Raw genomic sequence first — 27,466 nt, forward strand, 5'->3', positions numbered from 1 at the left:
GTAATGTTCTTTCTGATGGATTTTCCTCCGACAAATTCCTCATCGCCCTCCCACCTGCCCTTCTTGGCTGACATATTGTCCACATCATCTGTTCCATGGCCCCTCAGTGGCTGTGTGCTAGGTAATGAGGGGGTGGCAGTAAAGTTACAGGATAAGTCTGCTCTATATATTGTGATGAATCCTGCTGGGCCATCACCGATACCCCAGTGAAAATCTCCTCCCACATGGCCACGGGATGGCAGCCACTACCTGATGCTGACCCTGGGGGTGGTATCATTAGGGAGGATCATGTGGGAGGGGACTGCTGGGTGGAGGTGATGACTCCATTAGGACATGCGCTGTATTCCCCTGCCTCCCTTTTTGAAGAAGACCCTATGACACCTAAACATCTTATGGCATACTGCCATTTCAGTCAACTTGTGTGTCTAATGGTTTTCTGAATAGAAATTATAAACAAGATCTCATTGGAAATCATAGAAATACTCTTGACTCCAATTCCCAGAAAGCCTTGGCTACTGAGAAGAGGGGAAAGGAGTTAATGCGAATCAGAAGAAACACAGTCAAGCATGCAGACTAGTTGTTTTGGGGAGGCCGGAGTGAGCGAGACATTTAAAGATGGTATCCACATTTAAATGATGAGAACTGGAGGAGGAGGACGTGACGCCGGAGACGAGAGAAGCAGAGACAAGGAAGACAGCAGTACAGGGAAGAAGCAGGCACTTCTACTCTGCTGCTCGCAAGCGTGACATGCCTGTGCGGCACAGGGCCAGAAGAGAAGCAATGGTTGTGCTGCAAAGTGAACGCAAAGCGGTCCGCAGAGAGGTCTGCAGTGCGAGAAAGAGCTTCATTGCAGCAGCGTGCCACGGATCAGTAACACTTCAATACACCGGTGAGTCTACCCCGAGCCATTGGGGACCCCGGAGCGTACCGATAGGCATGTGAGCAGATAAGGATATTTGAATACCAAACAAGTGGAGTACAACGACAAAATTCAAACAAATTCCCTTACATGAGATCAATATGGGTAAAATGGGAGCAAGTATTACCCGAAGCAAATGAATACTAATGAAAATATTAAAAGTCAAAACATGTACAAGTCTCTGTTCATCAGATGTCAGTGTGGGGAAAGTTGGAACAAGTGGTACTTCGAACCAAAGAAGTGAAGCACAGTGAAGTAATACAACTGTGCTGAATTAAAGGACAATGCTCTAAAGAAGTAGTCCTGGTGAAAAGCAACACACCAGGCAGTGAACCATGTGAGGCAAGTTACCTGGCAGGAGATTATTCCAGGGGATCTGAAGATAGAGGATACCTAGCATGGGAGTATACCAGGAGGTCCAGTAAAAGTTGTATTAAGAAACTTATTTATTTTTCAAAGTATATGGTAAAAATGTATATCAGAGACACTTTTGTCATCCTAAAAGAACTATTTGAAAGAAACCCTTGTTGCTATCTTTAAGGAACTATTATTTGAAAGAGACACTTTGCCATCATACTTAACTATCCAGGGGAAGGGAACCACCTTCCGGATTAATGGATTTTTCCTTGCAGAAAATACTTTTGTTGGATTTATCTGTTTATTTTTTATTTATTAACACTTTTTGCCAATAATAGGTTAGAGACGTTTCATTGCACTGTTAGGTGATCATTTTTAGTGTGATGGTCCGATTAGTATAGTTTTGGACACGAGGACAGTTTATATATTTGACGAGACACGGACTGATCTTTAGTTTTGGTTTCCTAGATAGGGAAACTCTCTTTAGGATGGAGACTGAAAAGCCTTTATCCAACCCCTTTTTATTTTAATGATGTCTAATGTTGAAAACATTACAACTTTGTGTCCGCCTCTCATTTCTGATGCCCCAATATATGCCCTGGCTACTGATTACGTTTCTGAAGGCAGCTGGTTCCGGAAATAGAATATAGATAAATGTGGGCTCTCTAAGAAGAGCATCCTTGAGCAAGAAAATGACTGAGCAGTACGTAATGTGTTCGTTGAAAGCACACTTTTGTGCCACAGGTCCTGTTGGTCCACCCCAGGTACCAGTATTTCAAAGGAAAAAATAAAAAACAAGGAAACAGATGGGCTTGATCGTGCTCTTATTTTGTTGCTGTAGCCATCTAACCAATACATCTTGTACAAATTACCTGGTTTGTCTGATTTCTTCAGCGCTGGTTCAAACATTCTAAGCTCAGTTACTTAAGGCTTGATGAGGATTTCTTATTTTATCTCGCTATTGTAAACATTATTTCTGCCACCACTGTAAACCATGAGAAGTAAGGCACATTGAAGCTTGTTGGTTCAGATCTTCATGTGCAAGTAATGAGACATTGTCTGTTTATTACTGTGCTAAAAACCTGTTTAGAACCATTCCTCCGTTTTTTGTGGTTCACTTTAATGTATCATCTCACTGTATTTGCATCCACATTTGAGCTTTTCTACTGTTTTGAGGATATAAAATGGCATTCAAGGTCGCCTTCACTGTTCAATTCAGCATGGAAACATTGTGAACGTTGAACACATCTTTCATTCAGCTCAGGAACACATCACCAGCTAATCACAATGTATCAAGAAGAAGCTTAATTCTAGCTGCTGTTTTCAAGCTCTCATTGCACTATTCGTCAAGCATGCTGAAACAGGGTCTCTTTATAATAAATTCAGCAATGTGGTTTAAAGAATAAATGCCATTTTCAACCTGAATATTTCAAGTCTTTATTTTGTCTGCAAGAGAGGACATTTTAAGAAACGGTACCTTGATTTTTCAGAATGGTTGTTTGGTGGACATTGTAAACTGAAAGAAATTATTTACTTTTTTCAGGACTTTTTTTACTGTTTGTGTTATGATGCTGATTATTGTTCTAGCTCACATTTTTTCATTTTGCACGGCCTCTTGGTGCTTTTGGCCCTGCAGGTAAAAATATGGTGTGTCACAATGGGAGCAGAAAGGCTCTACTGACCGGAGTGATTGCATTTTTATTGCTAGAATCTTGAGTAAATGTGTTTGGTAACTGTGGCCTAACTAACTGTATTTGGTCACATGGGCCCTATGCAACTGTTTTATTAAGTGCTAGTGGCCCAGGTTGACAGTATTTTAGATATTAGTGGCCCAATCTGCTGTTGATTCAAGCCACTACCCATTCTCATGATCCTCCCAATTCTCTTCTCCCCACAGACATACTCTTTCTTACCACTCTCTCCTTGAACTTCGGCAAGTAGCTTGACACCCACCTTCATTGTGCCCCTGACCCCACCACTGCAAGAATATTCGACCCTTATGCCCCATGTAAAATGTCCCTTGTTCACTCTACACATACCAACGACACCCTATTGTACTTATCCCACATACCTGCTATAGAGCCGCCATTCTGCCTCACCTGCCACCAATTGTACCTTTGGTCTCTGGAATATCACCACCTTGCACTGATGGCCATCAAGGTTGTATGCAACAAACACCACCACACGACCATGTCTGCACCTTTGTTTGCTGATTACACTACTTTGTAGGTGTGGGGTGGTCCCCATAATCTGGCAAGATACCTCATTCTTCTTGTCGTCATCTCCTTTTCCTTAGAATGAAACAGTCTTCAACGCCTTGTTATAACTCCTCTGCCCATAATTCCAATTTACAGATCTTTTGGCCCTCTAAACTTCTTTTTTTGAAAGCTTAGACCCCTTACTTAAAATTTCTACCCTTTGAATTCCCAGCTATATTCCTACCATTTCAGCCTCCCAAACAAGACTGGGGCCCACCTTCTTAAATTGGATTCCCCCACTCTCTCGTAAACATCCACAGCAAGTGGAAGATGGCCACCAGGGGTGGAGCTTAGGGAGAGGACTACCATCAGATGGGGGCAATATGACCCAGAGTACAGTGATTGGTTTAGAGGAGAAATGCAGTTTTCAAGCTAAAGCGAAACTGTTTTTCTTTTACCGAGGATTCCCAGCGTGACGACGGGGAATCTTCATGAGCATGTGAATCTATGCCAGACCCATGCTGGAGAACAGGAGTTACAGGTAAGTAACTTGTTCCTTTTTATTTCTCAAATTTTTCCAGGATAGAGCCCAGACCATGGCCATTCTCAAATGCAACCAAGCGCTCTTGGAAGTCCCTTAGGATGGACTGTTATGTTCTGTATTTCCTTTATGAATCTACAGTTCTACTCACACTCTCTAACTTAATTAAGGTTTCAGGGAAGTCTTCCCTGCCCAATACTTTGAAACAGCAACCTTTTCAGGGTCTATAAATTCTAGTATAGCAATGTGTTTTCATTTGTGGCCCTCACCGATTGTACAAACATTTTGATTTTAAGCATTTTCTACTATTGAGGGGATTTAAGGGCCAGGATGTTCCCAGAGGCTGCTATGAAGTGTTCTTCCAACTGGGAATTAAACTTATGTCATTGAGCCCATATGACAACATAAAATGTAATTCGACTGAGTACCGGTGATAATATAATATTAATATTGAATTCTTTGTACCAGACTCTTCCAGGATCTAAAAGGTGTTATTAGTAACCCATTTTTTGCATGGTTCTTGATTTAGCGACCTCAGAAGGATGAAATGCAATGTTGGCCCAGCTGCAGGATTCAAACTTGAGAAGGTACAGGCTGATCTCAAGTCCGAGATCAACACATTGCCCATGTAGCTATACTTCCTTGGCTTAAGGTGAAACACCCATTCTGAGAGATATCGGAACATGGGGGTGCAAATGCACGAGGGGTTCCTGAGCACCAAAATGGCAACCTTTGCACACGTCAGAAGGAATCTTAGCCTTGATTGAAAGGACAGACTATTCCTTCATCAGTAAATGAAAAAGCCAAACTTCTGTCTGATCAGGAAGAGTTAGAGTTGCTGGAATCCAAACGGCGCAAAAGGGAAGGCAATCGGGTGCTATTTAATGCCATCGTTCGGCAGACTCACACTTGCAGCTGGCAGATGCTGAAGTACCATATCTCAATGATTGTCTGATGAAATCGTCCAGTCGGGAGATGGTGCTCTGTGCAACAGCAACAGTTAAGTGACCTCTTCACTCCATTGGACTTTTGTTAAACATTAAGAAATCAAACCTGATCCCTACCATGTGGCTTCAGTTCAAAGGAGCAGTGCTGGACACATTTATGAGGGCAGCACCACTGCTTGAGGTTCCAGGCCATTAGATCGATCCTGGACAACTTCAAGGGGCTGGCTGTGATGGTTGCGAATGCTGCACCTGATGGCCTTACGCAGTCTTGTCCCTCAAGCAAGAATTTTCATGATGCTCTACTTTGAGCACAGGTTCAGTTGGAAGCATTGGCCCGGTCCTGGTTGACAGGTTACTACTACGCATCGGCTTGGTGCAGGATTTGAATAGTGATACAGAGTGGAAAAGGTCACAGTGGGTCAGCCATTTGCAGTTATGTTTCAGACCTATGTTCTCATGGATGCTGCTTCCATGGCAAACTAGGGAGCTTATTTCAATTGAGTTGGCGGTACAAAAAAGATGGTCAAAGAGGGAGGCAAAGCTCCATAACAATCTCTTGCACCCGAGAGCGATTTGCCTGTTCCCACAAGCTTCTCAGACAGTTACGGGGTAATAAGGAGATGGGACTAACAAACAAAACTAGTGCAAGGCATTATATGAACAATTGTGATGAGATGAGCTCCGTCAATCTGTCCAGGGAGGTCCAAGACCTTTGGTTGTGGTTGATGGCTAGAAATATCTCTGTCTGGACCTTCCATCTTTCTGAGGAGAGCACTGTGAGGGCATACTGTGAGTCAATCTGCATCACACAAGTAGTCAGACAAATCCGTGGTGGATCAATCCTTAAGAAGATGTTGAGTCTACCCATGCTGGATCTGTTTGTGGCCCATGCCAACAAGCATTGTTAACTATTCTGTTCCAGAGAGGTACCCAGCGATGGTGCACTGGGCGATGCCCTCCTGGTTCCATAGAAGCCTGCAAGAATGTGTATGCTTTCTTTTCAATTCCTCTGTTCCAGATAGTGCTGAGGAGATTCAAGCACTACAGGGGTCAGTGATCTTGGTTGCCTCGAGGGGGCTGCAGAATATCTGGATTGGTGACTTGCTGAACCTGAGAGGCAGGGTCTACTGGAGGATCCCCTTCTGCTGACTCAGGCAGTTTTTACCATCCGGTCAGGCTTTAGTCGCATGCTTGGCTCCTGAACATCTAAGCATGACTGAGGAGATGTTGTACCCTAAGGTCGGAGCTGGAAGGCAGAGGACACAGAAGGTTTTTTCATACAGATAGCTTCATTTCTGCAGGTGGTACGAACAATGGCAGATTGACCCTTTCTCAGCTATCCTGTCTAGAGTTTGACTTAATTCTTGCTGTTGAGGAAAGGACTACAGGTATCTACCGTAAGGGGATGTCTGGCTGTACTATCTAACTTTGTGCTAAAGCCTGAACTGTGCTCCTTCTTCGAGATCCTTCTTCGAGATCCTGAAAACTTTACTGATTTACCGTCCATCAGTCCAGTACAGCCAGGTGCAATGGAACCTGAACTTAGTCTAGGCATAACTTCTCCAGCATGGGTTTTTGTATGGATACACATGCTCATGAATATTACCAGTTGTCAGGCTGGGAATTCTTGGTAAAAAGAAAGCAGTTTCTCTTTAGACAGAGAACTGCTCATCTCCTTTATATCCAATCACTTCTGCCAGGCTAGTTTGGGAGATCAGGCCCTGTCATGCAGATAGTCGTACTTATCCTTCCACTCTTCAAGGGTGGTACTGCGTACACACCCCACCTGTATTCCTAAGGTGTCGTCGGAATTCCACCTCAACAAGCCTTTGGTGTTGTCTGTCATCTTCCTGATTCACTGGACGTTTCTCATGCCTTGGAAGTTTTACGTGCCGCGCAAACATTTTCGAAAGACTTCACAGTTGTTCATCAATTTTGGACCTGTGAATCAGGGAAAGGACTCGTCAAAGGCTTCTATCTCCAGGTGGCTCTCCGGCTGCATCATGCACTGTCATTGGCTGGTGTCATGATCTCTGCTTCCAAAAGGTCAGGGTTTTCCCAACTCCCTTGGAAGCAGATCCATAACCCAGGTTCCGAGTGCCAACCAGTCCCAATTGGGACCTTTTGGACCCAGTCCTGGCGCCAGTGGCACCAGGCTCATAAAAATGCCCAGTCCCAGCGCTGGAAGCGCCGGGCTCATAATGCTTGGGTGGATTTACCTGCAGCAGACCATGCTGCTTACCTGCCTGCCAGTTGAGCCTCTGATCCTCTTCTGTTTGGAACTAATTTTCCTGTTGGGTGGGGCAGGAGCCACTCCCTAGATTCAGAACACTGGAACTCTTCTGGAAAGCAGGAAATTCCTTTCTTACCTAGGCGTGGCTGTGGAAGGAGACACCTAAGCACTACAGGAGGCTATTTAAACCACACCCGATGGATGAATCTTGCTTTGCGTTATTCTGCATCCTCTGCAGCAGAACGCTCATCGTGTCTTCTGCATATGATCCTGGGCCTTAGGAAAAAGGCTTACCATCCTGAATCCAGTCTTCAGCAACACCTATAAAGACCAGAAAGAACAGGTTAGCATTACGGTCTTCAGTGACAGCTCTTCACTTACCTGGTCCATCGGCTGTCACCAACGCCTCGGGTTGCATTCCGGCATCTGAAAGACAAAGGCTTACCTACTCTTCGTGCGCTCCGGAGGCCTTCGGCGCTGCATCCCGCATCTGAAAGACAAAACAAGGTGCGTTTAAAGACATTGGGGAACTTTAATACTCACGTGCCATTACTCCTTTCCACATCTAACCCAGTGGGTATTCCGGCACCCTGCAGCCGCTCCGAACTTGTACCTGCAAAATAAAAAGACAGTTAGAGCGCATCGTGAAGCAGGCAACAAGCGCTTACTTACGTGCTTCCAGGCGCTTCTATTCATCACACGGGCTCCACCTTCAACTCACTTCAGCCCGTCATCCACCATCGCCGGAACCCTGCAAAACAAGAAACATCATTACTAAAGACTTTAAAGACATTAGAATTACTCGAAACTTACCGTTCGTGCAGTAAACGACGGACAGCAGTCCTCTGAAGTCAAGAGGCCTGCTCCCCTTATCCAGTGAAGAAACTGGTTACAGCACCCTGCCCCGAGGCAGATGGAGAGCACGGCGTTCACTTACCTAAGGTGAGAGCGTTAACCTTTGGGGTTCTACAGGAGAAGAGAAAGAGAAGAAGAGAGAGCCATTCAATAACCCAGTTCCTTAATCCCATATTTTCTATCTGCAGACATCTTACCCTTCAAGTCAGACATACAGTGCACAGAGGTCCAGCCCAAAGAGCCAGCCGTGTGTTACACATCACCTTTGCAGATACGGTATACGCCCAGTCAAGACCGGCGCATCTACGGGAATCAGGTGAGCGTTACAGCTGGCTAACAGACCTCTTACAGTCCGGCCGAGAGCCCATTCCACCAGAGCCATTGCATCAACAGCAGCGTTTCTCTCGGGTGTGCCCCTGCTCGACATCTGCAGGGCTGCTACATGGAGGTACACACACACACCTTCACAAGGTTCTACCGTGTCGACATGGATTCCAGGGAGGAGTGCCGGGTAACTTAAACCTTATGTTGGAAGAAACTCATGCAGTAAGCGGAGTACATTAGGCCTTTTGCTGCACGATGGGTCCCCCGGAGATACACCAACTACTCATCACAGTCCAAGGGGGGGTGGAAGGACCTTGACTCTGTATTCATTTGCCCCTGGCATTTCAAGAGACTAGTTCTATAGACCCGGAGGGTCGATATATAATTGTGTGGGGAAAGCTAATGGGTATAAGGGTTGGTCTGGTAAACGCATAGACAAATATCTGACATATTAGCAAGGGTGACACTGTATTATGATCCGCGGAGGATACTTCAACACAATCCTGGACATGATCATGGACTGCTCTTCAAATACCCCACTGTCATTGACCACAGCAGCACAGACGCTCCTACATATCATTGCACACCTGAAGCTCATAGATTTTAGAAAGGCATTGCACCTGGTACTACTCAACGGTCCATGCCACAATGTCTAGGATGCACTACTGGCTACCCTCCTCTGTTCCATTATCTGACATCAGTGGTTGTGAGAGATACCCACGTACCCGCTCTGGAGAATGTCCTCCTCCTTGATGTTGGACTTGTATCTCAATTGGGTCGCTTTGAACACTTAGGTCAGAACTACGGGACACAGAGGGGCAGATCATGAAGCTAGAGAAGGAGTACGGAGTGAACGGTGATGGGGTCCTTGACTGAACTGAAATTCCAATATATGATTAAAGCAGCGCTAGCACATAGGTATTTGGAGGCAGACAGACCAGGGAGAGCTCCTGTCCGAGTAGCCATTGCAGGGATTAGTGGGGTGGCTGGGGTGGTTCTCACGGTCGAGGAAGTCATTAACAGGTAGTTTTTGGATTTCTCCAGCATGGGGTCTGGCATGGATTCACATGCTCATGAATATTCCCCGTCGTCAGGCTGGGAATCCTCGGTAAAGAAAAAACCAGTATCAGTTTCGTTTCTAATCTGTCTTTCGTAGTAGTAACCAATCACTGATCTCTGCGTCATACTGACCACAGCCAATGACTGCCCTCTACCTAAGCCCCGCCTCTGGCAGCCATCTTCAGATTTTTACCGCACGTTCAAGTGTTGGGATCCTCGTGCTATTGCTCTCGAGCGTTAGTGCTATTTTTTTCACGTTTTTTTTTTCTCAAAAACTTCGATTTTTCGGTCAAAAGAGCCTCAAGCTCCACCGTTTCTTCATCTGTTCAACGGGGACCCGTGTCGGATTCGTCTACGCCCCTCAAGGGTGAAGATTTCGTCGAGCCACGCTTTTGGAGGACTCCAGAAGTTTCTCAGGCCCATCTCGGATATGGCCCAGGAGAAGGGAAGCTCGGCGCCCGGAAAGCTGTTCAAGGACTGTGCGTTTTGCGGCAATATGTCGGAGCGGACCATGAAGGACCGCCATCAACGTCTCGCCAACTGGCTGGAAGGGAAGAGCCCGTCAGGCGAGAAGAAGAAGAAATAATCTGAGCGGTCTTCTAAGACCTTTGAGGACGCCCCGGCGACGGGGGTCCAACACAAGGCCAAGCACCGCGAGTCCGCTGTCACCGGGAGCGCCGAACGGTCGGGCTCTACGGGCGCCAGGCAGAGCGCCTCCTCCCCAGCACCACCAACCACGACCCAACGCTCTGGTTCGGGTAAGAGGAAGGCCGAGCACCCGGCGAAGCTCCTGGAGAGGCCCCGGTCGAGCTCGAATGCCCCATCGGAGGGAGAGCGAGGCAGTGATTCTCCCCCCAAGGAGAAGGTGGTGAGCGCACCTAAGGTGGTGAAAGCCTTAATCCATCCGGCCAAGGCCTCGATCGAGAAAATCGCGGCGGCCCTGGCTCAGCCTGTGGAGGCTACACCAGTGGTGGCGACCTCGGGGCTCAGGGTCTCACTGCCACCGCGGAGGGAGTCCTCTTTTATGCCCATCGACAGGACCCCCGTGAAACCTCCGACGGAGAAGAAAAAGGGGGGGCAGGAGGTCGTTGTGGATTCGGCCTCAACCTCTGAGGAAGAGCTGATCGAAGTCTTAAGCCACGGCATTGGCGTGGAAGAAGACCAGCCCGTCGGGAGGGACCCCGACGTAGGAGACGACGATAACGTTGAGGGTGCCGACGGGGCTCCTGACTGCCCGTCGGACTCCCCTCAACCAGTGCCGCAAGACAACTCGGCGGCCATTTTGTTGGCTATACAGTCCTTATGCTCGGAGATAAGGACGAGACTGCCGTTACCACCAGCGGAGGAACCGCTCCCGACGGTGGACCCGGAGCCAGGCCCTTCTGGGAGCCCTCCCCCTAAGAGAAGGATTCATCCTCCACCTCATTTTCAGCCATCGCGCCCTGTTCAGCCCTCCTCCCCGTCCACGACTCGTGGGGATGATACGGGGACTGACACGGCCGCGACGGGTACGGACGACGAGGTTTACGACGAGGATCTGCCATCGTCACCTCCCATCCGGGCTTCACCGCCCGACGAGATTGGATCGTTTCACTCCATGATTGCCAGGGCATCCGAGCTTTTCCAGCTCTGCCCGGAAGAGAAGAAGGAAGGTTTCCTTTATCAACAGCGCAAGGCCAAGAGGAAGACGGCCCTCTCCGTGCCTCTACTGGACGATATTTGGGATGAGGGCCTCGCCCTCCTCAAGAACCCATCCACGACGCCGGCTAGAAGGGATCGGTACGAGAAGAAGTACCGGGTCCCGGACGCGGCCCCCTTGTGCCTTCGGGCGCAGCCGACCCCGGACTCGGTCGTCTCCGCAGCGGCCAGGAAGAAAGTGGGGGGGGTGCGGCCTCTACGTCGACCTCCCCGCCGGACGGCGAGGGAAAGAAATTGGATACAATGGGACGCAGGGTCATCTCGTCTGTAGCGACGACGATTAAGGCGGCCAAGGCCTTGGCTATCGTAGCCCGCTACGACAGGGAGTTGTGGTTCAAACTGGCCCCCCTGCTGGACTTCCTATCGGACGACAAGAGGGCGGATGCCCTAGAGATCTTGCAGGAAGGAGAGGTGGCGTCGGACCACGCCATTACGATAGCGACGGACATCGCTGACACTGGATTTCGCCAGTTGGGCAACGGCGTGTGCCTTTGGCGGCATGGATGGCTCAAGGCTACTGACTTCCGTCAGGACGTGCAGACCAGAGTCTTGGACATGCCGTTCGACGGAAACAACCTGTTTGGGAAAACAGTGGACGATTCCCATCAAGCCATCAAGGCAGACACGGAGACGGCCCGGGCTCTTGGGGTTCTCCAGCAACGGCGGCCGCCCTTTCGGAGCGGCGGAGGCAAACAGGGTGCCTCCAAAGGTTCCAGATTTTCCACCTATCGTCAAGCGGCCCCTTTGTCGTCGCAGGAAGCTTACAGGGGACGAGGCAAGTCAGGCGGACCCCGCCGTCGTCGCCAAGGAGGTCAAGGCGGCAAAGCCTCGTCGAAGCAGGACTGAACCGGCCGTGGGGTCGGGCCCCCACCGAAGCACCCCGGTGGGAGGCCGGCTGGCGAGCTTTGTCAGCGTGTGGGAGTCCATCTCCACCTACCGTTGGGTGCTGGACGCCCTAGCCCAGGGTCACGCGCTCGAGTTTCTAAAGAGGTGCCCGCGTGTCCCCCCTGTGGCCAGGAAAGAACATCACGTCCCTCAACTTCTCTTGGAGGTAAAGGCGATGCTCAAGAAGGGCGCCATCAAGCTTGTCCCAAAGTGGCTTCGGGGCTCCGGAGTTTACTCAAGATACTTCCTCTTGAATAAGAAGACGGGACAATGGCATCCCATCCTGGACCTAGGACGACTGAACAAATTCATCAAGGCACAGAAGTTCCGGATGGTCACCCTCCAACACGTCCTGGGTCAGCTGGAGGAGGGCGATTTCCTGTCGTCGTTGGATTTGGAGGATGCCTACTTCCATATTCCCATCCTAAAGGGACACCGAAAGTTTCTCAGGTTCGTGGTCCAAGGGCATCACTATCAGTTCAGAGCCCTTCCCTTCGGACTGAGGTCGGCACCCAGGGTGTTCACCAAGTGCCTCGCACCGGTGGCGGCGCAGCTGCGCCGAGAGGGGATCCACATCTACCCCTACCTGGACGACTGGCTCATCCGAGCGAAGACGAAGGAGCTCGCCGTGGAGCACACGGCAAGGACTGTCCAACTTCTCACGGACCTGGGATTCTCCATAAACTACGCCAAGTCCCACCTGGTGCCCGTGCAAGACGCACTGTTTCTGGGAGCGAAGCTCGACACAGTGTCGCTTCTGGCCTCTCCGTCGGAGGAAAGGACGAGGGCCATTTTGGGCAAGGTGCAGCGGATGCTGGTTGCGGACGCGGCCAGAGTGAGGTCCATCAAGTCCCTCCTCGGAATGATGTCTTCTTGCATTTACCTCATCCCCCTGTGCAGGCTCCGGATGCACCCGTTGCAGGAGTTCCTGGACGCGCGCTGGATCCAGACGACGGGCAGCTTCGAGGAGAGGATCACACTCGACGAGAGTTTCCGACGAGCGATCCGGTGGTGGGGCACCCGCGTACATCTGATGGCAGGCATGGACTTCCAGACCCCCGGCCACCAGGAGACAGTGACCACGGATGCCTCCCTGGAAGGGTGGGGAGCGCACACCGAAAATCTGCACGCGAGAGGCCTTTAGCTCCCGACGGAGAAGTCCCTCCATATCAACGTCCTGGAGCTCCGTGCAGTGTTTTGGGCCCTCAGGTCCTTCCTTCCGTCCCTCAAGGGCAAGGTGGTGAGGATCTTCACCGACAACACCACCATGTTCTACATCAGGAAACAGGGCGGAACCAGGTCCCCAGCCCTGTCCAGGGAGGCGCAGGATCTGTGTCATTGGGCCGTCGCCCAAGGGATGTTTCTGGTGCCGTTTCATCTGGCAGGGATAAAAAACACCATTGCCGACTCACTCAGCAGGGAGCTGCGCTCGTGCCACGAGTGGGAACTACGACAGGATCTAATGGACCGCCTCTTCTGACGGTGGGGCACACCCCAGATCGATCTGTTCGCGACGGCAACGAACTCCAAGTGCCGGAGGTTCGCCAGCAGGTTTCCCCAGCCGAGAAGCATGGGCGATGCTTTCTCGTTCCCCTGTGAGGGCCTGTTTCTATACGCGTTCCCTCCATTGCCATTGCCGATCCAGCTCATCAACCAGCTCAAGAGGTCACGGTGCAGGATGATCCTCGTCGCACCTGCGTGGCCGAGGCAGATATGGTTCCCGGACCTTCTGGACTTGTCAGCGTCCCCGTCAATCAAGCTGCCAGTGGACGCAGATCTTCTCTCCAGGGAAGGAGGCGCCATCCTCCATCACGACCCGAAGTCGCTGAACTTGCAGGCCTGGCTCCTGCAGCGCTAGAGTTTGGAGGATACGACATACCGGCCGACTGCAGAGAGGTTCTTGCAAAGGCCAGGGCGTCCTCAACTCTTAAATGCTACGGACACAAATGGAAGAGGTTCTCTGTCTGGTGCCACGCACAGAAGATTAACCCTCTACGGATTACGGCTCCCCAAGTACTGCCGTACCTACTGACGCTGGCCAAAGCTGGACTGGCGCACGCATCCATCAAGATTCATCTTGCTGCGATCTCCCGATACACCAGAACCACGGGGCGGACGTCTTTGTGGTCTCATCGTCTGGTGAAAGAGTTCATGAAGGGACTGTTCAGATCGTTCCCGCCGGTGAAGGCTCCGGCCCCGGCGTGGGAGCTCAACGTGGTGCTGACCACGCTCATGGGACCTCCGTTCGAGCCTCTGCACTCGGCTCCGTTGAAGTTCTTGTCGTGGAAAACAGCGTTTCTTGTGGCCATCACCTCCGCACGACGGGGGGGAGAGATCCAGGCCCTTTCCTGCAAGGCCCCGTACTTGACTTTTCACGACACGAGGGTAGTGCTCAGGACGCACCCCTCCTTCATGCCCAAGGTGCCGTCGGACTTCCACCTCAACGAACCCTTGGTGTTGCCTGTTTTCTTCCCGTCGCCTTCGTCGCCGGCTGAAAGGACTTTGCACTCGCTGGATGTGGCTAGAGCGCTGAAGTTCTACGTGGACCGCACAAAGTGTTTTTGGAAGACGTCACAACTCTTTGTGAACTTTGGACCTGTCAATCAGGGGAAGGCTCTCTTGAAGGCTTCCATTTCCAGATGGCTCTCCGGCTGTATCATGTACTGTCATCGGTTGGCAAACCGACCGCTGCCTGGCCGTCCGAGAGCCCATTCCACCAGAGCGATCGCAGCTACCACGGCGTTCCTATCTGGTGTGCCCTTGCTGGACATCTGCAGGGCTGCTATGTGGAGGTCGACGCACACCTTCACGAAATTCTACTGCGTCGATCGGGATACCAGGGAGGAGTCCAGGGTCGGCCAAGCAGTGCTGCGCAACCTGTTTGCGTAAGGTGAGCCTGGTGAGGAGGTAAGATTTGCTTAATGTTGAGTTTGATGTAATGCTTAATGTTGAGCCTTTGCCACCTCCCGTGGTTGTGCATGTGTGTACTGCTATGTATTCTTTTTTCATGAGCATGTGAATCCATGCCAGACCCCATGCTGGAGAAGGAACAAGTTACTTACCTGTAACTTGTTCTCCAGCATTGGTCTGGCATGGATTCACATGCAAACCCTCCCGCCTACCCCTCTGCGGCTCTTCACTTGGTCATAATGCCACTTCACGTGCTACCAAATCTGAAGATGGCTGCCAGAGGCGGGGCTTAGGTAGAGGGCAGTCATTGGCTGTGGTCAGTATGACGCAGAGATCAGTGATTGGTTACTGCTACGAAAGACAGATCATAAATGAAACTGATACTGTTTTTTTTTTACCGAGGATTCCCAGCCTGACGACAGGGAATATTCATGAGCATGTGAATCCATGCCAGACCCATGCTGGAGAACAACAGTTACAGGTAAGTAACTTGTTCCTTCAATGAAAAAACCACACACACACACACACGCACACACGATGCACCTGTTCCTGTGTAACAAGCGGCTGCAGCCATATAGTCATTGGCGTTGTGCAAATTGCCTGGATCTGATGGTCTAGGAATAGAGTATTACAAAGAATTAAAACAAGTTTTGGCTCCACACTTGATTCAGGTTTGGGAAGCGTCCTTGAAAACCGGGGAACTCCCGTCGTCATTGAAAAGGGCAATAATTACAGTTCTGTTAAAACCCCATAAACCACCGAATGAGGTTGCATCTTATAGGCCCCTATCCTTAATAAATGTAGATGAAAACATGTTTGCTAGAATTCTGGCTACTCGACTACTCCCCATATGGCTACCCTGGTGCATCCGGATCAGTCTGGCTTTATCCCAGCTAGGTCCGCAGTGCTAAATTTTCAGTGACCTTTTTTGTATAGTAGCTCAGATTGATGCCCGGGCGGTGGCGATGTTTGAGGCCGAAAAAGCCTTGGACTCGGTGTCCTGAAGTTTCTGGTTCATGTTCCTTTGTTTAAAATGTGGTCAGTACTTCCTCTGGTTTGCCCAGTTGTTATACAGTGTGCCCAGAGCGAGAATCCGTGCAAGCACCACTATATTGCAGAGTATAAAACTGTGGACAGGGACGTGCCAGGGGTGCCCCCTCTCACCTTTGCTCTTTGCACTCACAATCAAACCATCGGCAGCACTCATCAGAGAGAGACATGGGCATAGGGGTATACGAATGAAAGGCCTACCACAGGTGATTTCATTTTATGCTGATGATGCACTTTTGTACATCTGGGACGCAGAGGCCAACCTTGCCCCCATAATGCAAAACGTTTAAGTTCTCAGGGTACACGGTCAATAGGACCAAATCAGAATTAGAATTACTTCCACTGACGGAGACCACATCACCTCCAACTGATCTACTGGGTTCAGATGGACCAAATCCACAATTAGGTTGCCTTGACATCAACGCTTCCAGGTCGTCCCTATATGCAGATCATTATGCTGAGTATTTACGTCTGTCTGTGAAATTGAAGGTGTGGGCAGGGCTCCCGATGTCCATGTATGGAAGTCTATCCTTTTTGAAGTTGATGGTACTTCCCAAGTGATTATACTTTTTCAGTATCATCCTGATGGTTGACAATAGCCTAACATGATTTATGTTAATAGTTTTCCCATTTATTTGATTTGTTTCTGGTGTATTACATTGATTTTTATGTTTGTTTCGCTTTTCAGTTTTGGATATGGCCAGGCATGTACCGCTCTACCGAGCACTTCTTGAACTACTTCGTGCTATTGCATCATGCACATCTTTGGTTCCCTTATTGCTGCCACTCTCTGGTGACAATGGTGAAGAGGATGAGGAGCAGTCGGAATCACAAGCTTCAGTTGGCACTTTGTTAGCCAAAATGAAGACCTGTGTTGACACCTACACCAACAGACTAAGGTAGGCCTTATGGTAGCTGTTGAGGTTCTGGTGTAATGCATTAGCATCGTACTACAGTGGTTTCAAGTGGATTACAAGTTTTGATTTTTTTCTCATTATTTAAAATGTGTTTTAAATTGATTATTTGACCTGCCAGCCTTGTTTTTACTTTCATTGTTTAAATAGTTTGTGGTGCATTTTTTTAAAAAATCAATGTTATCAGCATTACCATAATTGCTGTATGTAATAACTTTTGTTGTTAAAGTTCAGAAGATACTGTTTTAGGTTCACTTTGTAATGCATTCGTTCTCTAGTTAGAAACGTACAATTCCTGCACGTTTCTTATCAGAAAACAAATGCATTGCACACAAAAATATCACCAATCGGTAGACTGAATCTAGAATTGTTAGCAGTTCTCCAACATAGCAGCTGCATACATGCCAAATCCTGATTTAGGTGCGAGTCTCCTAATTTTGTTAACAAAATCGTTGATATTTATTTTCTGCTGATTTCTCTGAGATCTTACTCCCAGCTGCTGCAAAATGTTGGCATGTATGCAGCTGATCTAGCAATCAGAAAGAAGTGGATTTCACCAAGTGTGGGTAGTAAGAAGGCAACCACAAAACGTAGACCAGCCCCAGATGACCCAAAGGGCTCATCTGCTTCTTGCAACTGTTGGGCAAGCCCTTTGTTGGCCATGTCTTCACCCGATGGTGTTCTGTCTGTACATTCTAAAAAGAGGGGGATATTATGGGGAGGAAAGTTCTCCCTTTGTCATAGCACTTCTGGTGTGACTGAGTGCCATCTGTGAGGGAGGAAATAAACATAGCTTCTAATGGTCTCATTTCTTCCACCGATTACTCATCTACTATATCTCTATCCCAGCATAGCTGCTGTTCTCCGGAAACACCGCTCCCTCCGTGCCAGATATAACATCAGTGCCAGTATATATATTTCTGATGCTTGTGAATCTGCTTAGAATCGTATGCTGTGCATATAGTCCGACATCTAGTGGAAATAATGGAGTAGTGCATATTTCTTTCGAAGATCAACGGGGACGTCGACATGGGCGTGACTGTAACGCTATCCCTTACGTGACATGTAGTGTACTAAAAATCCCTCACTCGTCGAGGTCCCACCAGATTGTTTTTTGCCGCCAACCTAGTTGGTCGCTTATGCGGAACTCGTAAGAGTTTATATTGCTAAAGTTTATTTCCACGGCCTATGGTCATCTAGTCACTTCAATGAAGGCTTTGTGGGTTTCCTGCCGCCGCCGACATCTACATCTGCTTGATGACTGTGGACTGTGTGGCCTCGGCCCTCCGGCCAGGCCCTTACACTAGGGAGAGTGGGGCCTCCGGGTTTTATTCCTTTCCGGTCTGGCTGCCGCTACCCTCTGCTATGGACAGGACTCCCTTTAAATTCTGCCCGTCGTGTAACGGCAAGTTTCCTTGGAAGGACACCCATTGCAGATGCAATCGGTGTCTTCCTCGCAGCCACGACGAGCGCTCATGCAAGGCCTGTAAGCTCTTTCGACCGAAGACGTTGAAAGACAGGTGGACTAACCAGTGTGCAGCCTACGCTATGCAGGCCGAAGGCCTTTCCCCCGTTGCTTCGGGCAACAAGGAATCTGTCGACAGCCATGGCTCCGATTTGTAACCCATCGACCTCTCAGTGGAGCCTTTGTGCTCCCAGATGCCTGTCCCCGGCCCGATAGACAGGCCACCGGCACTGTTATGGGGAAATCGCACCCCAGCGACAAGGGCGTCATGTGTACAAAAGCACACAACCCCTAAGGCCTCTTCGACGGAGTTGTTGAAGAAGCGTTTAACGCCCGCAGGACCGTCGAAAGTTTCAGCGGCTCCTGCCGAACCTTGGGTTTTGGTGACCTCCACGCAACCACATGCACCCTTATGGAATGGGGGTTCCCTCTAAAAACCCTTTATACAACTGTCGAAACAAACTTCACGAAAGCCTTTCGGAGATCATTTTGGCAGCCAAGGAGTACACGGGCACCCCCTCTCTTCGAGAGACTATTCTGAAACCCCCAGACCCTCTCTAAGGCCTTATTAGAAAAGTCTCCCACTTTTGAGGAACCCTTTCCTCCTCCTGACCATTCAGCTTCGTCTCTATGGACTAGGGAAAGGTTTGAGCAATACATGGACAAAATGTCCCAGTTCATTGACTTTTCAGACCAGTATATTATACCCAAGAGACCTAGGGAAGTGGACTCTTGCCCCATCCCCTCCACATTGCAGAGACTCCCCACCTCTGCGCAAGGACAACAAGAAGACATCTTGCAGGCCCCAGATGACAGTCTGATCCCCACCATGCCTGCGTCTACTGTCTGGGTATACATCACCCGGTGAGTACCTGCATATTTTGCTGTGGAATTCACCTGTGGTCTCTGTGGACTTGTCTTCTCTCCATGTCCGAGCTGGGACCGGTACCGAAGGCGACCAAGGACTTGGTTTGGAACAGGAGGTAGGCCGCTATAATAAGAGGGAGACTATACCTTCAGGTGAGGTACTAGTTTTGGCACCGGCTGTTTGTACCCAAGGGAAGACTGCCTCAGTTCCGGAGTCTTCACAGGACCGTTCAGCAGGAAACCCCCGGCCTATTCACCTGAAAGTACCTCCAGGTGGGAAAGGGTCCCAGAAGACCCAGCCGGTACCAGAAGAGTTATTTACTCCTGACAAAATAACAACGGTACCGGCAAAACCCACCGAACAGGCAAGGGTACGTGCAAACAGGCTTGCGCCTCTGGGGTCGATTCGGTCCATGCCGATTCCCCTTTACCAGACAAAGCCAGGTCGGCTTCTGCAGATAAAACCTGGGGTACTTCAGTACCAAAAGAAAAAGTTTTACCCTTATCAACTGAAGTTGAGCTTGCAAGCTACTCTGTACAGAGGAAAACTCAAGTCCTCTCATAAGAGGTATAAGCACTCGCATTCAAGATCTAGTCCGGTACCGAATTCTCCACAGAAACACAAACGGAAGAAATCTCCCATGGCTCCGGAGAGCCAGAAAGACAATTCAACTTTTTCTGACTCAGAAGACTGACGCTTACACATTTTTTACTGTTCACCAGAACAATTGTTAAGCACTCCTGTGAGAGCTCACATGCCTCACGTTTTGCCTCATTTTTCTCCTCAGCCTGGGGACAATTTGGGTCAACCTACACTGGTGCCATTACAACCTACACCCAAACTGGTTCTAACCAACGTTCAGGTGCCTAGATCAGTGGTGTTGAACATTTACAATCCTAGCCAACCACTTAAAAGGGCTTGCTCTTCTACATCTATCAGATTGGAAGAACCTCTACCTAGCCCTTCCCAAATGGCAAACAACATCACTAACACTGTGCTGGAAACAATGCTTTCTGAGCCCCATGCTTGAAGTCTTGGCTCATCGCGTCAAGGACAAAATGTCACCAGTACTGGACACAGTGGAAGGGTAAAGGTACGAGTCGGGCAGTGATATCGAACATTTTCCTTCACATGATTTTTCACAGATGTCATCAATTGCATTAAACTATTATTTAGTTCATCCATTTTTGCTGATAACTTCATCAGTTCATTCTGTGCATTTGGAATTAGGGGCTGTCTGTGCACATCTTCAGGTTCGCTCAAATGTAATTCGGGCCTGGTTTCCTCATTCTCACTATGTACTGTTAAAAAGAAAACCATGTTATAGTGATATTTGAACAAATGACATCACTTTTTCTGTTTCATTTTTTTTTATTGTGTACCATTGTAGCTGTTTTCTTCCCTCATTTTGTCATTGGGGAAACGTTCCTCCAACCATTCCAGTGTGCTTGCTATTTCTGTTAAAAGAAAACAATAGTGCCATTTCTTAAAAGTTATCTATACATAAAACATTGTCATTTTACAGAAAGAAATACAGTGTACTTACTATATTCTAAGAGTTTCTTCTAGAATAACTGCCAGGTGCTTGTCAGTGTGTAAACAAGGTTCCACTGAAATGATACTATTAGGGGTGCGGTTAAGTTTTGTGCTTGGTGCATTCCATTATATTGTGCACTGCATGAAAAAATACTTGTGGTTTCTCAAGTACAGAATTCCTATAACTATTTATTTTTGGATGTAGTAAATGTATCTTATTGTTTCATGTATATTTCTTTGCCCGTTGCAGGATACAACATTATAAGGTAACCCCTGTGCTTTTGGGCAGTGTGGATGCTGTCCGAAGTCCGCAGACATTTGCGTGGTCTGTGGACTCTGCGGCTATCACAATGGGGGTGTTACGCTCACCTGGTTCCCACGGGGCGTCGACCGGAACTGGGCCGCTGTTCTTTCCACCAGCGTGACGTGTAGCGCCGAGATGACTGACTGGACTGGCCCGCTCAGCCTAGTTTGTCTGGCTCGCAAGAATATTCTTCTGCAAAGGAGAAGAGGAATTTCTCCAGCATGGGGTCTGGCATGGATTCACATGCTCATGAATATTCCCCGTCGTCAGGCTGGGAATCCTCGGTAAAGAAAAAACCAGTATCAGTTTCGTTTCTGATCTGTCTTTCGTAGTAATAACCAATCACTGGTCTCTGCGTCATACTGACCACAGCCAATGACTGCCCTCTACCTAAGCACCGCCTCTGGCAGCCATCTTCAGATTTTTACCGCACGTTCATGTGTTGGGATCCTCGTGCTATTGCTCACGAGCGTTAGTGCTATTTTTCGCGCTTTTCCCAAAAAACTTCGATTCTTTCGGTCAAAAGAGCCTCAAGCTCCACCGATCCTACATCCGATCAACGGGGACCCGTGTCGGATTTATCTGTGCCCCTCAAGGGTGAAGATTTCGTCGAGCTACACTTCGGAGGACTCCAGAAGCTTCTCAGGCCCGGTCTCGGAGATGGCCCAGGAGAAGGGAAGCTCGACGCCCGGAAAGCTGTTCAGGGTCTGCCCTGGATGCCAGCTGCAGAACGTCTTTAAGGAGGACGAACACTCTTTCTGCCTTTACTGCCTTCATGAGGACAAGACGCACGTGGAGAAGGACTGTGCGTTTTGCGGCAACATGTCGGAACGGACCATGAAGGACCGCCATCAACGTCTCGCCAACTGGCTGGAGGGTAAGAGCCCGTCTGGCGAGAAGAAGAAGAAATCCGAGCGGTCTTCTAAGACCTTTGAGGGCGCCCTGGCGACGGGGGCCCAACATAAGGCCAAGCACCGCGAGTCCGCTGGCACCGGGAGCGCCGAACGGTTGGGCTCTACGGGCGCCAGGCAGGGCGCACCCTCCCCGGCACCATCAACCACGAGCCAACGCTCTGGGTCGGGTAAGAGGAAGGCCGAGCACCCGGCGAAGCTCCTGGAGAGGCCCCGGTCGAGCTCTAAGGCAGAGGAGGAGCGTGGCAGTGCCCCCTCCCTCAAGGATAAGGCGGTGAGCGCACCTAAGGTGGTGAAGGCCTTGATCCATCCGACCAAGCCCTCTATCGAAACGGTCGCGGCGGCCCTGGCTCAGCCTGTGGTGGCTGCACCAGTGGTGGCGACCTCAAGGCCCAGAATCTCCCTGCCTCCTCGGAGGGAGTCTTCTTTTGTGCCCATCGATAGGACCCCCGTGAAACCCCCCGTGGGGAAGAAGGGGGGGCAGGGCATCGTCGTAGATTCGGCCTCAACCTCAGAAGAGGAGCTGATCGAGGTCTTAAGACACGGCCTAGGCGTGGAAGAAGGCCAGCCCGTCGGAATGGACCCCGACGCAGGTGACGACGACGACATCGTCGAGGATACCGACGGGGCCCCTGCTCGCCCGTCGGACTCCCCTCTGCCAGCGCCGCAAGACAACTCGGCGGCCATTTTGTTGGCCATACAGTCCTTATGCTCCGAGATAAGGACGAGGCTACCGTTACCGACGGAGGAACCTCTCCCGTCGGGGGATCCAGAACCAGGACCTTCTGGTGTTCCCCCTACCAAGAAAAGAAGGATCCATCCACCACCTCCTTTTCAACCGTCGCGCCCCGTCCAGCCCTCCTCCCCGTCCACCCGAGGGGATGATACGGACTGACACGGCAGCGACGGGTACGGACGACGAGGCATACGACGAGGATTTTCCGTCGTCGCCTCCCACCAGGGCTTCTCCGCCCGACGAGATCGGATCTTTCCACTCCATGATCTCCAGGGCTTCCGAGCTTTTCCAACTCTGCCCTGAGGAGAAGAAAAAGGAAGGCTTCCTTTATCAGCGGCGCGAGGCCAAGAGGAAGACGGTCCTCGCAGTGCCTCTGTTGGACGACATTTGGGATGAGGGCCTTTCCCTCCTCAAGAACCCTTCCACGACGCCAGCTAGAAGAGACCGGTACGAGAAAAAGTACCGGGTCCCGGACACGGCCCCCCTATGCCTCCGGGCGCAGCCTACCCCGGATTCCGTCGTCTCCGCGGCAGCCAGGAAGAAAGCGGGGGGGGGTGCGGCCTCCACATCGACTTCCCCGCCGGACGGCGAGGGAAAGAAATTGGATGCTATGGGACGTAGAGTCATCTCGTCGGCAGCGACGACGATTAAAGCGGCCAACGCCTTGGCTATCGTGGCCCGCTACGACAGGGAGCTCTGGTACAAGATAGCTCCCCTGCTGGATTTTCTGCCGGACGACAAGAGGGCGGAGGCCCTGGAGATCCTGCAGGAAGGTGAGGTGGCCTCGGACCACGCCATCACCGTGGCGACGGACATCGCCGACACTGGGTTCCGCCAGCTGGGCAACGGCGTTTGCCTTCGACGTCGTGGATGGCTCAAAGCTACGGACATCCGGCAGGACGTACAGACCAGAGTCCTGGACATGCCCTTCGACGGGAACAACCTGTTTGGGAAGACAGTGGACGATTCCCTTCAGGCCATCAAGGCGGATACTGAGACGGCCCGGGCCCTTGGAGTCCTGCAGCAACGACGGACGCCCTTTCGGAGCGGCGGAGGCAAGGGCGCCTCCAAAGGTTCCGGCGGCGGTTTCGCTTCCTACCGTCAAGCGGCCCGCTCGTCGTCGCAAGAGGCCTACAGAGGACGAGGCAAGTCTAGCGGACCCCGCCGTCGTCGCCAAGGAGGTCAAGGCGGCAAGGCCGCGTCCAAGCAGGATTGAAACGGCCGTGGGGTCGGGCCCCCACCGAAGCACCCCGGTGGGAGGCCGGCTGGCGGGCTTCGTCAGCGTGTGGGAGTCCATCTCCACCGACCGTTGGGTGCTGGACGCCCTGGCCCGGGGCCACGCGCTCGAGTTTCAAAGAAGGTGCCCGCGCGTCCCCCCCCGTGGCCAGGAAAGAACTTCACGTCCCTCAACTTCTCCTGGAGGTAAAGGCGATGCTCAGAAAGGGCGCCATCGAACTCGTCCCAGAGAGGCTTCGGGGCTCCGGAGTCTACTCGAGATACTTCCTCGTGAAGAAGAAGACGGGAGGATGGCGCCCCATCCTAGACCTGCGACGTCTGAACAAGTTCATCAAGGCGCAGAAGTTCCGGATGGTCACCCTCCAGCACGTCCTGGGTCAGCTGGAGGAAGGAGACTTCCTATCGTCGTTGGATTTGGAGGATGCCTACTTCCACATTCCCATCCTAAAGGGGCACCGAAAATTCCTCAGATTCGTGGTCCAAGGGCGTCATTACCAGTTCAAAGCCCTTCCCTTCGGACTACGGTCGGCACCCAGGGTATTCACCAAGTGCCTCGCACCGGTGGCGGCGCAGCTGCGCCGCGAGGGGATTCACGTCTACCCCTACCTGGACGACTGGCTCATCCGCGCCAAGACGAGGGAGCTCGCCGTGGTCCACACGGCAAGGACCGTCCAACTCCTCACGGACCTGGGATTCTCTGTGAACTACGCCAAATCCCACCTGGTGCCCGCGCAAGTCGCACTGTTTCTGGGAGCGAGGCTCGACACAGTGTCCCTTCTGGCCTCCCCGTCGGAGGAGAGGACCAGGACCATCTTGGGCAAGGTGCAACGGATGTTGGTGGCCGACGCGGCCAAAGTGAGGTCCATCAAGTCCCTCCTCGGGATGATGTCTTCCTGCATCTACCTCATTCCCATGTGCAGGCTCCGGATGCGCCCGTTGCAAGAATTCCTGGATGCGCGCTGGATCCAGACGACGGGCAGCTTCGAGGAAAGGATCAAGCTCGACGAGAGTTTCCGACGAGCGATACGGTGGTGGGGCACCCGCGCGCATCTGACGGCGGGCATGGACTTCCAGACCCCAGCCCACCAGGAGACTGTGACCACGGATGCCTCCCTGGAAGGGTGGGGAGCGCACACCGAAAATCTGCACGCAAGGGGACTCTGGCTCCCGACGGAGAAGTCCCTGCATATCAACGTCCTGGAGCTCCGTGCAGTGTTTTGGGCCATCAGGTCCTTCCTTCCGTCCCTCAAGGGCAAGGTGGTGAGGATATTCACCGACAACACCACCACCATGTTTTACATCAGGAAACAGGGCGGAACCAGGTCCCCAGCGCTGTCCAAGGAGGCGCAGGACCTGTGGCATTGGGCCGTCGCCCAAGGGATTTTTCTGGTGCCGTTTCATCTGGCAGGGATAAAAAACACCATCGCCGACTCACTCAGCAGGGAGCTGCGCTCGTGCCACGAGTGGGAACTACGGCAGGATCTGGTGGATCGCCTCTTCCGACGGTGGGGCACACCCCAGATCGACCTGTTCGCGACGGCAACGAACACCAAGTGCCGGAGGTTCGCCAGCAGGTTTCCCCAGACGAGGAGCATGGGCGATGCTTTCTCGTTCCCCTGGGAGGGCCTGTTCCTCTACGCGTTCCCTCCCTTGCCTCTGCTAATCCGGCTCGTCAACCAGCTCAAGAGGTCACGGTGCAGGATGATCCTCGTCGCACCTGCGTGGCCGAGGCAGATATGGTTCCCGGACCTTCTGGACTTGTCAGCGTCCCCGCCGATCAAGCTGCCGGCGGACGCGGATCTACTCTCCAGGGAAGGAGGCGCCATCCTCCACCACGACCCGAAGTCGCTGAACTTGCAGGCCTGGCTCCTGCAGCGCTAGAGTTTGGAGGATACGACATACCGGCCGATTGCAGAGAGGTTCTTGCAAAGGCCAGGGCGTCCTCGACTCTTAAATGCTACGGACACAAATGGAAGAGGTTCTCTGTCTGGTGCCACGCACAGAAGATTAACCCTCTACGGATTACGGCTCCCCAAGTACTGCCGTACCTGCTGACGCTGGCCAAAGCTGGTCTGGCACACGCGTCCATCAAGATTCATCTTGCTGCGATCTCCCGATACACCAGAACCACGGGGCGGGCGTCCTTGTGGTCTCATCGTCTGGTGAAAGAGTTCATGAAGGGACTGTTCAGATCGTTCCCGCCGGTGAAGGCTCCGGCCCCGGCGTGGGAGCTCAACGTGGTGCTGACCAAGCTCATGGGACCTCCGTTCGAGCCTCTGCACTCGGCCCCGTTGAAGTTTCTATCGTGGAAAACAGCTTTTCTTGTGGCCATCACCTCCGCACGACGAGTGGGAGAGATCCAGGCCCTTTCCTGCAAGGCCCCGTACTTGATTTTCCACGACACGAGGGTAGTGCTCAGGACGCACCCCTCCTTCATGCCCAAGGTACCGTCGGACTTCCATCTCAACGAACCCTTGGTGTTACCTGTGTTCTTCCCGTCGCCTTCGTCGCCGGCTGAGAGGACTTTGCACTCGCTGGATGTAGCTAGAGCGCTGAAGTTCTACGTGGACCGCACGAAGGGTTTTCGGAAGACGTCACAACTCTTTGTGAACTTTGGACCTGTCAATCAGGGGAAGGCTCTCTCGAAGGCTTCCATCTCCAGATGGCTCTCCGGCTGTATCATGTGCTGTCACCGGTTGGCAAACCGACCGCTGCCTGGCCGTCCGAGAGCCCATTCCACCAGAGCAATCGCAGCTACCACGGCGTTCCTATCTGGTGTGCCCCTGCTGGACATATGCAGGGCTGCTACGTGGAGGTCGACGCACACCTTCACGAAATTCTACTGCGTCGACCGGGATTCCAGGGAGGAGTCCAGGGTCGGCCAAGCAGTGCTGCGCAACCTGTTCGCCTGAGGTGAGCCTGGTGAGGAGGTAAGATGCTTAATGTTGAGTTGATGTGATGCTTAATGTTGAGCCTTTGCCACCTCCCGTGGTTGTGCATGTGTGTACTGCTATGTATTCTTTATTCATGAGCATGTGAATCCATGCCAGACCCCATGCTGGAGAAGGAACAAGTTACTTACCTGTAACTGTTGTTCTCCAGCATGGGTCTGGCATGGATTCACATGCGAACCCTCCCGCCTACCCCTCTGCGGCTCTTCACTTGGTCATACTGCCACTTCACGTGCTTCCAAATCTGAAGATGGCTGCCAGAGGCGGTGCTTAGGTAGAGGGCAGTCATTGGCTGTGGTCAGTATGACGCAGAGACCAGTGATTGGTTATTACTACGAAAGACAGATCAGAAACGAAACTGATACTGGTTTTTTCTTTACCGAGGATTCCCAGCCTGACGACGGGGAATATTCATGAGCATGTGAATCCATGCCAGACCCATGCTGGAGAACAACAGTTACAGGTAAGTAACTTGTTCCTAACCACCCGTGGAATTGAGTGTCAACCCACCTTCCCCACTCCCGTTGTCTTCCCACTGATCACTCTTGATGTCCCCTCCTTAGTCTCAC

General features: G+C 51.3%; 1 protein-coding gene across 4 annotated transcripts in view; it reads left to right on the forward strand.

The window, feature by feature from the left end:
• Nucleotides 1-27,466, forward strand: part of BIRC6 (baculoviral IAP repeat containing 6) — a 3,097,233-nt gene that overhangs the window by 2,912,138 nt on the left and 157,629 nt on the right. For all 4 annotated transcript variants that reach the window (XM_069607902.1, XM_069607904.1, XM_069607903.1 and 1 more), the window contains one exon: nucleotides 16,665-16,875. In XM_069607902.1, coding sequence (XP_069464003.1) covers nucleotides 16,665-16,875 — 211 coding nt within the window. The remainder of the gene's footprint in view (nucleotides 1-16,664; nucleotides 16,876-27,466) is intronic.

Source organism: Ambystoma mexicanum, chromosome 4q (assembly GCF_040938575.1).
Source record: "Ambystoma mexicanum isolate Mex_15411 chromosome 4q, UKY_AmexF1_1, whole genome shotgun sequence".
In the NCBI taxonomy this organism is placed as follows: domain Eukaryota; kingdom Metazoa; phylum Chordata; class Amphibia; order Caudata; family Ambystomatidae; genus Ambystoma; species Ambystoma mexicanum.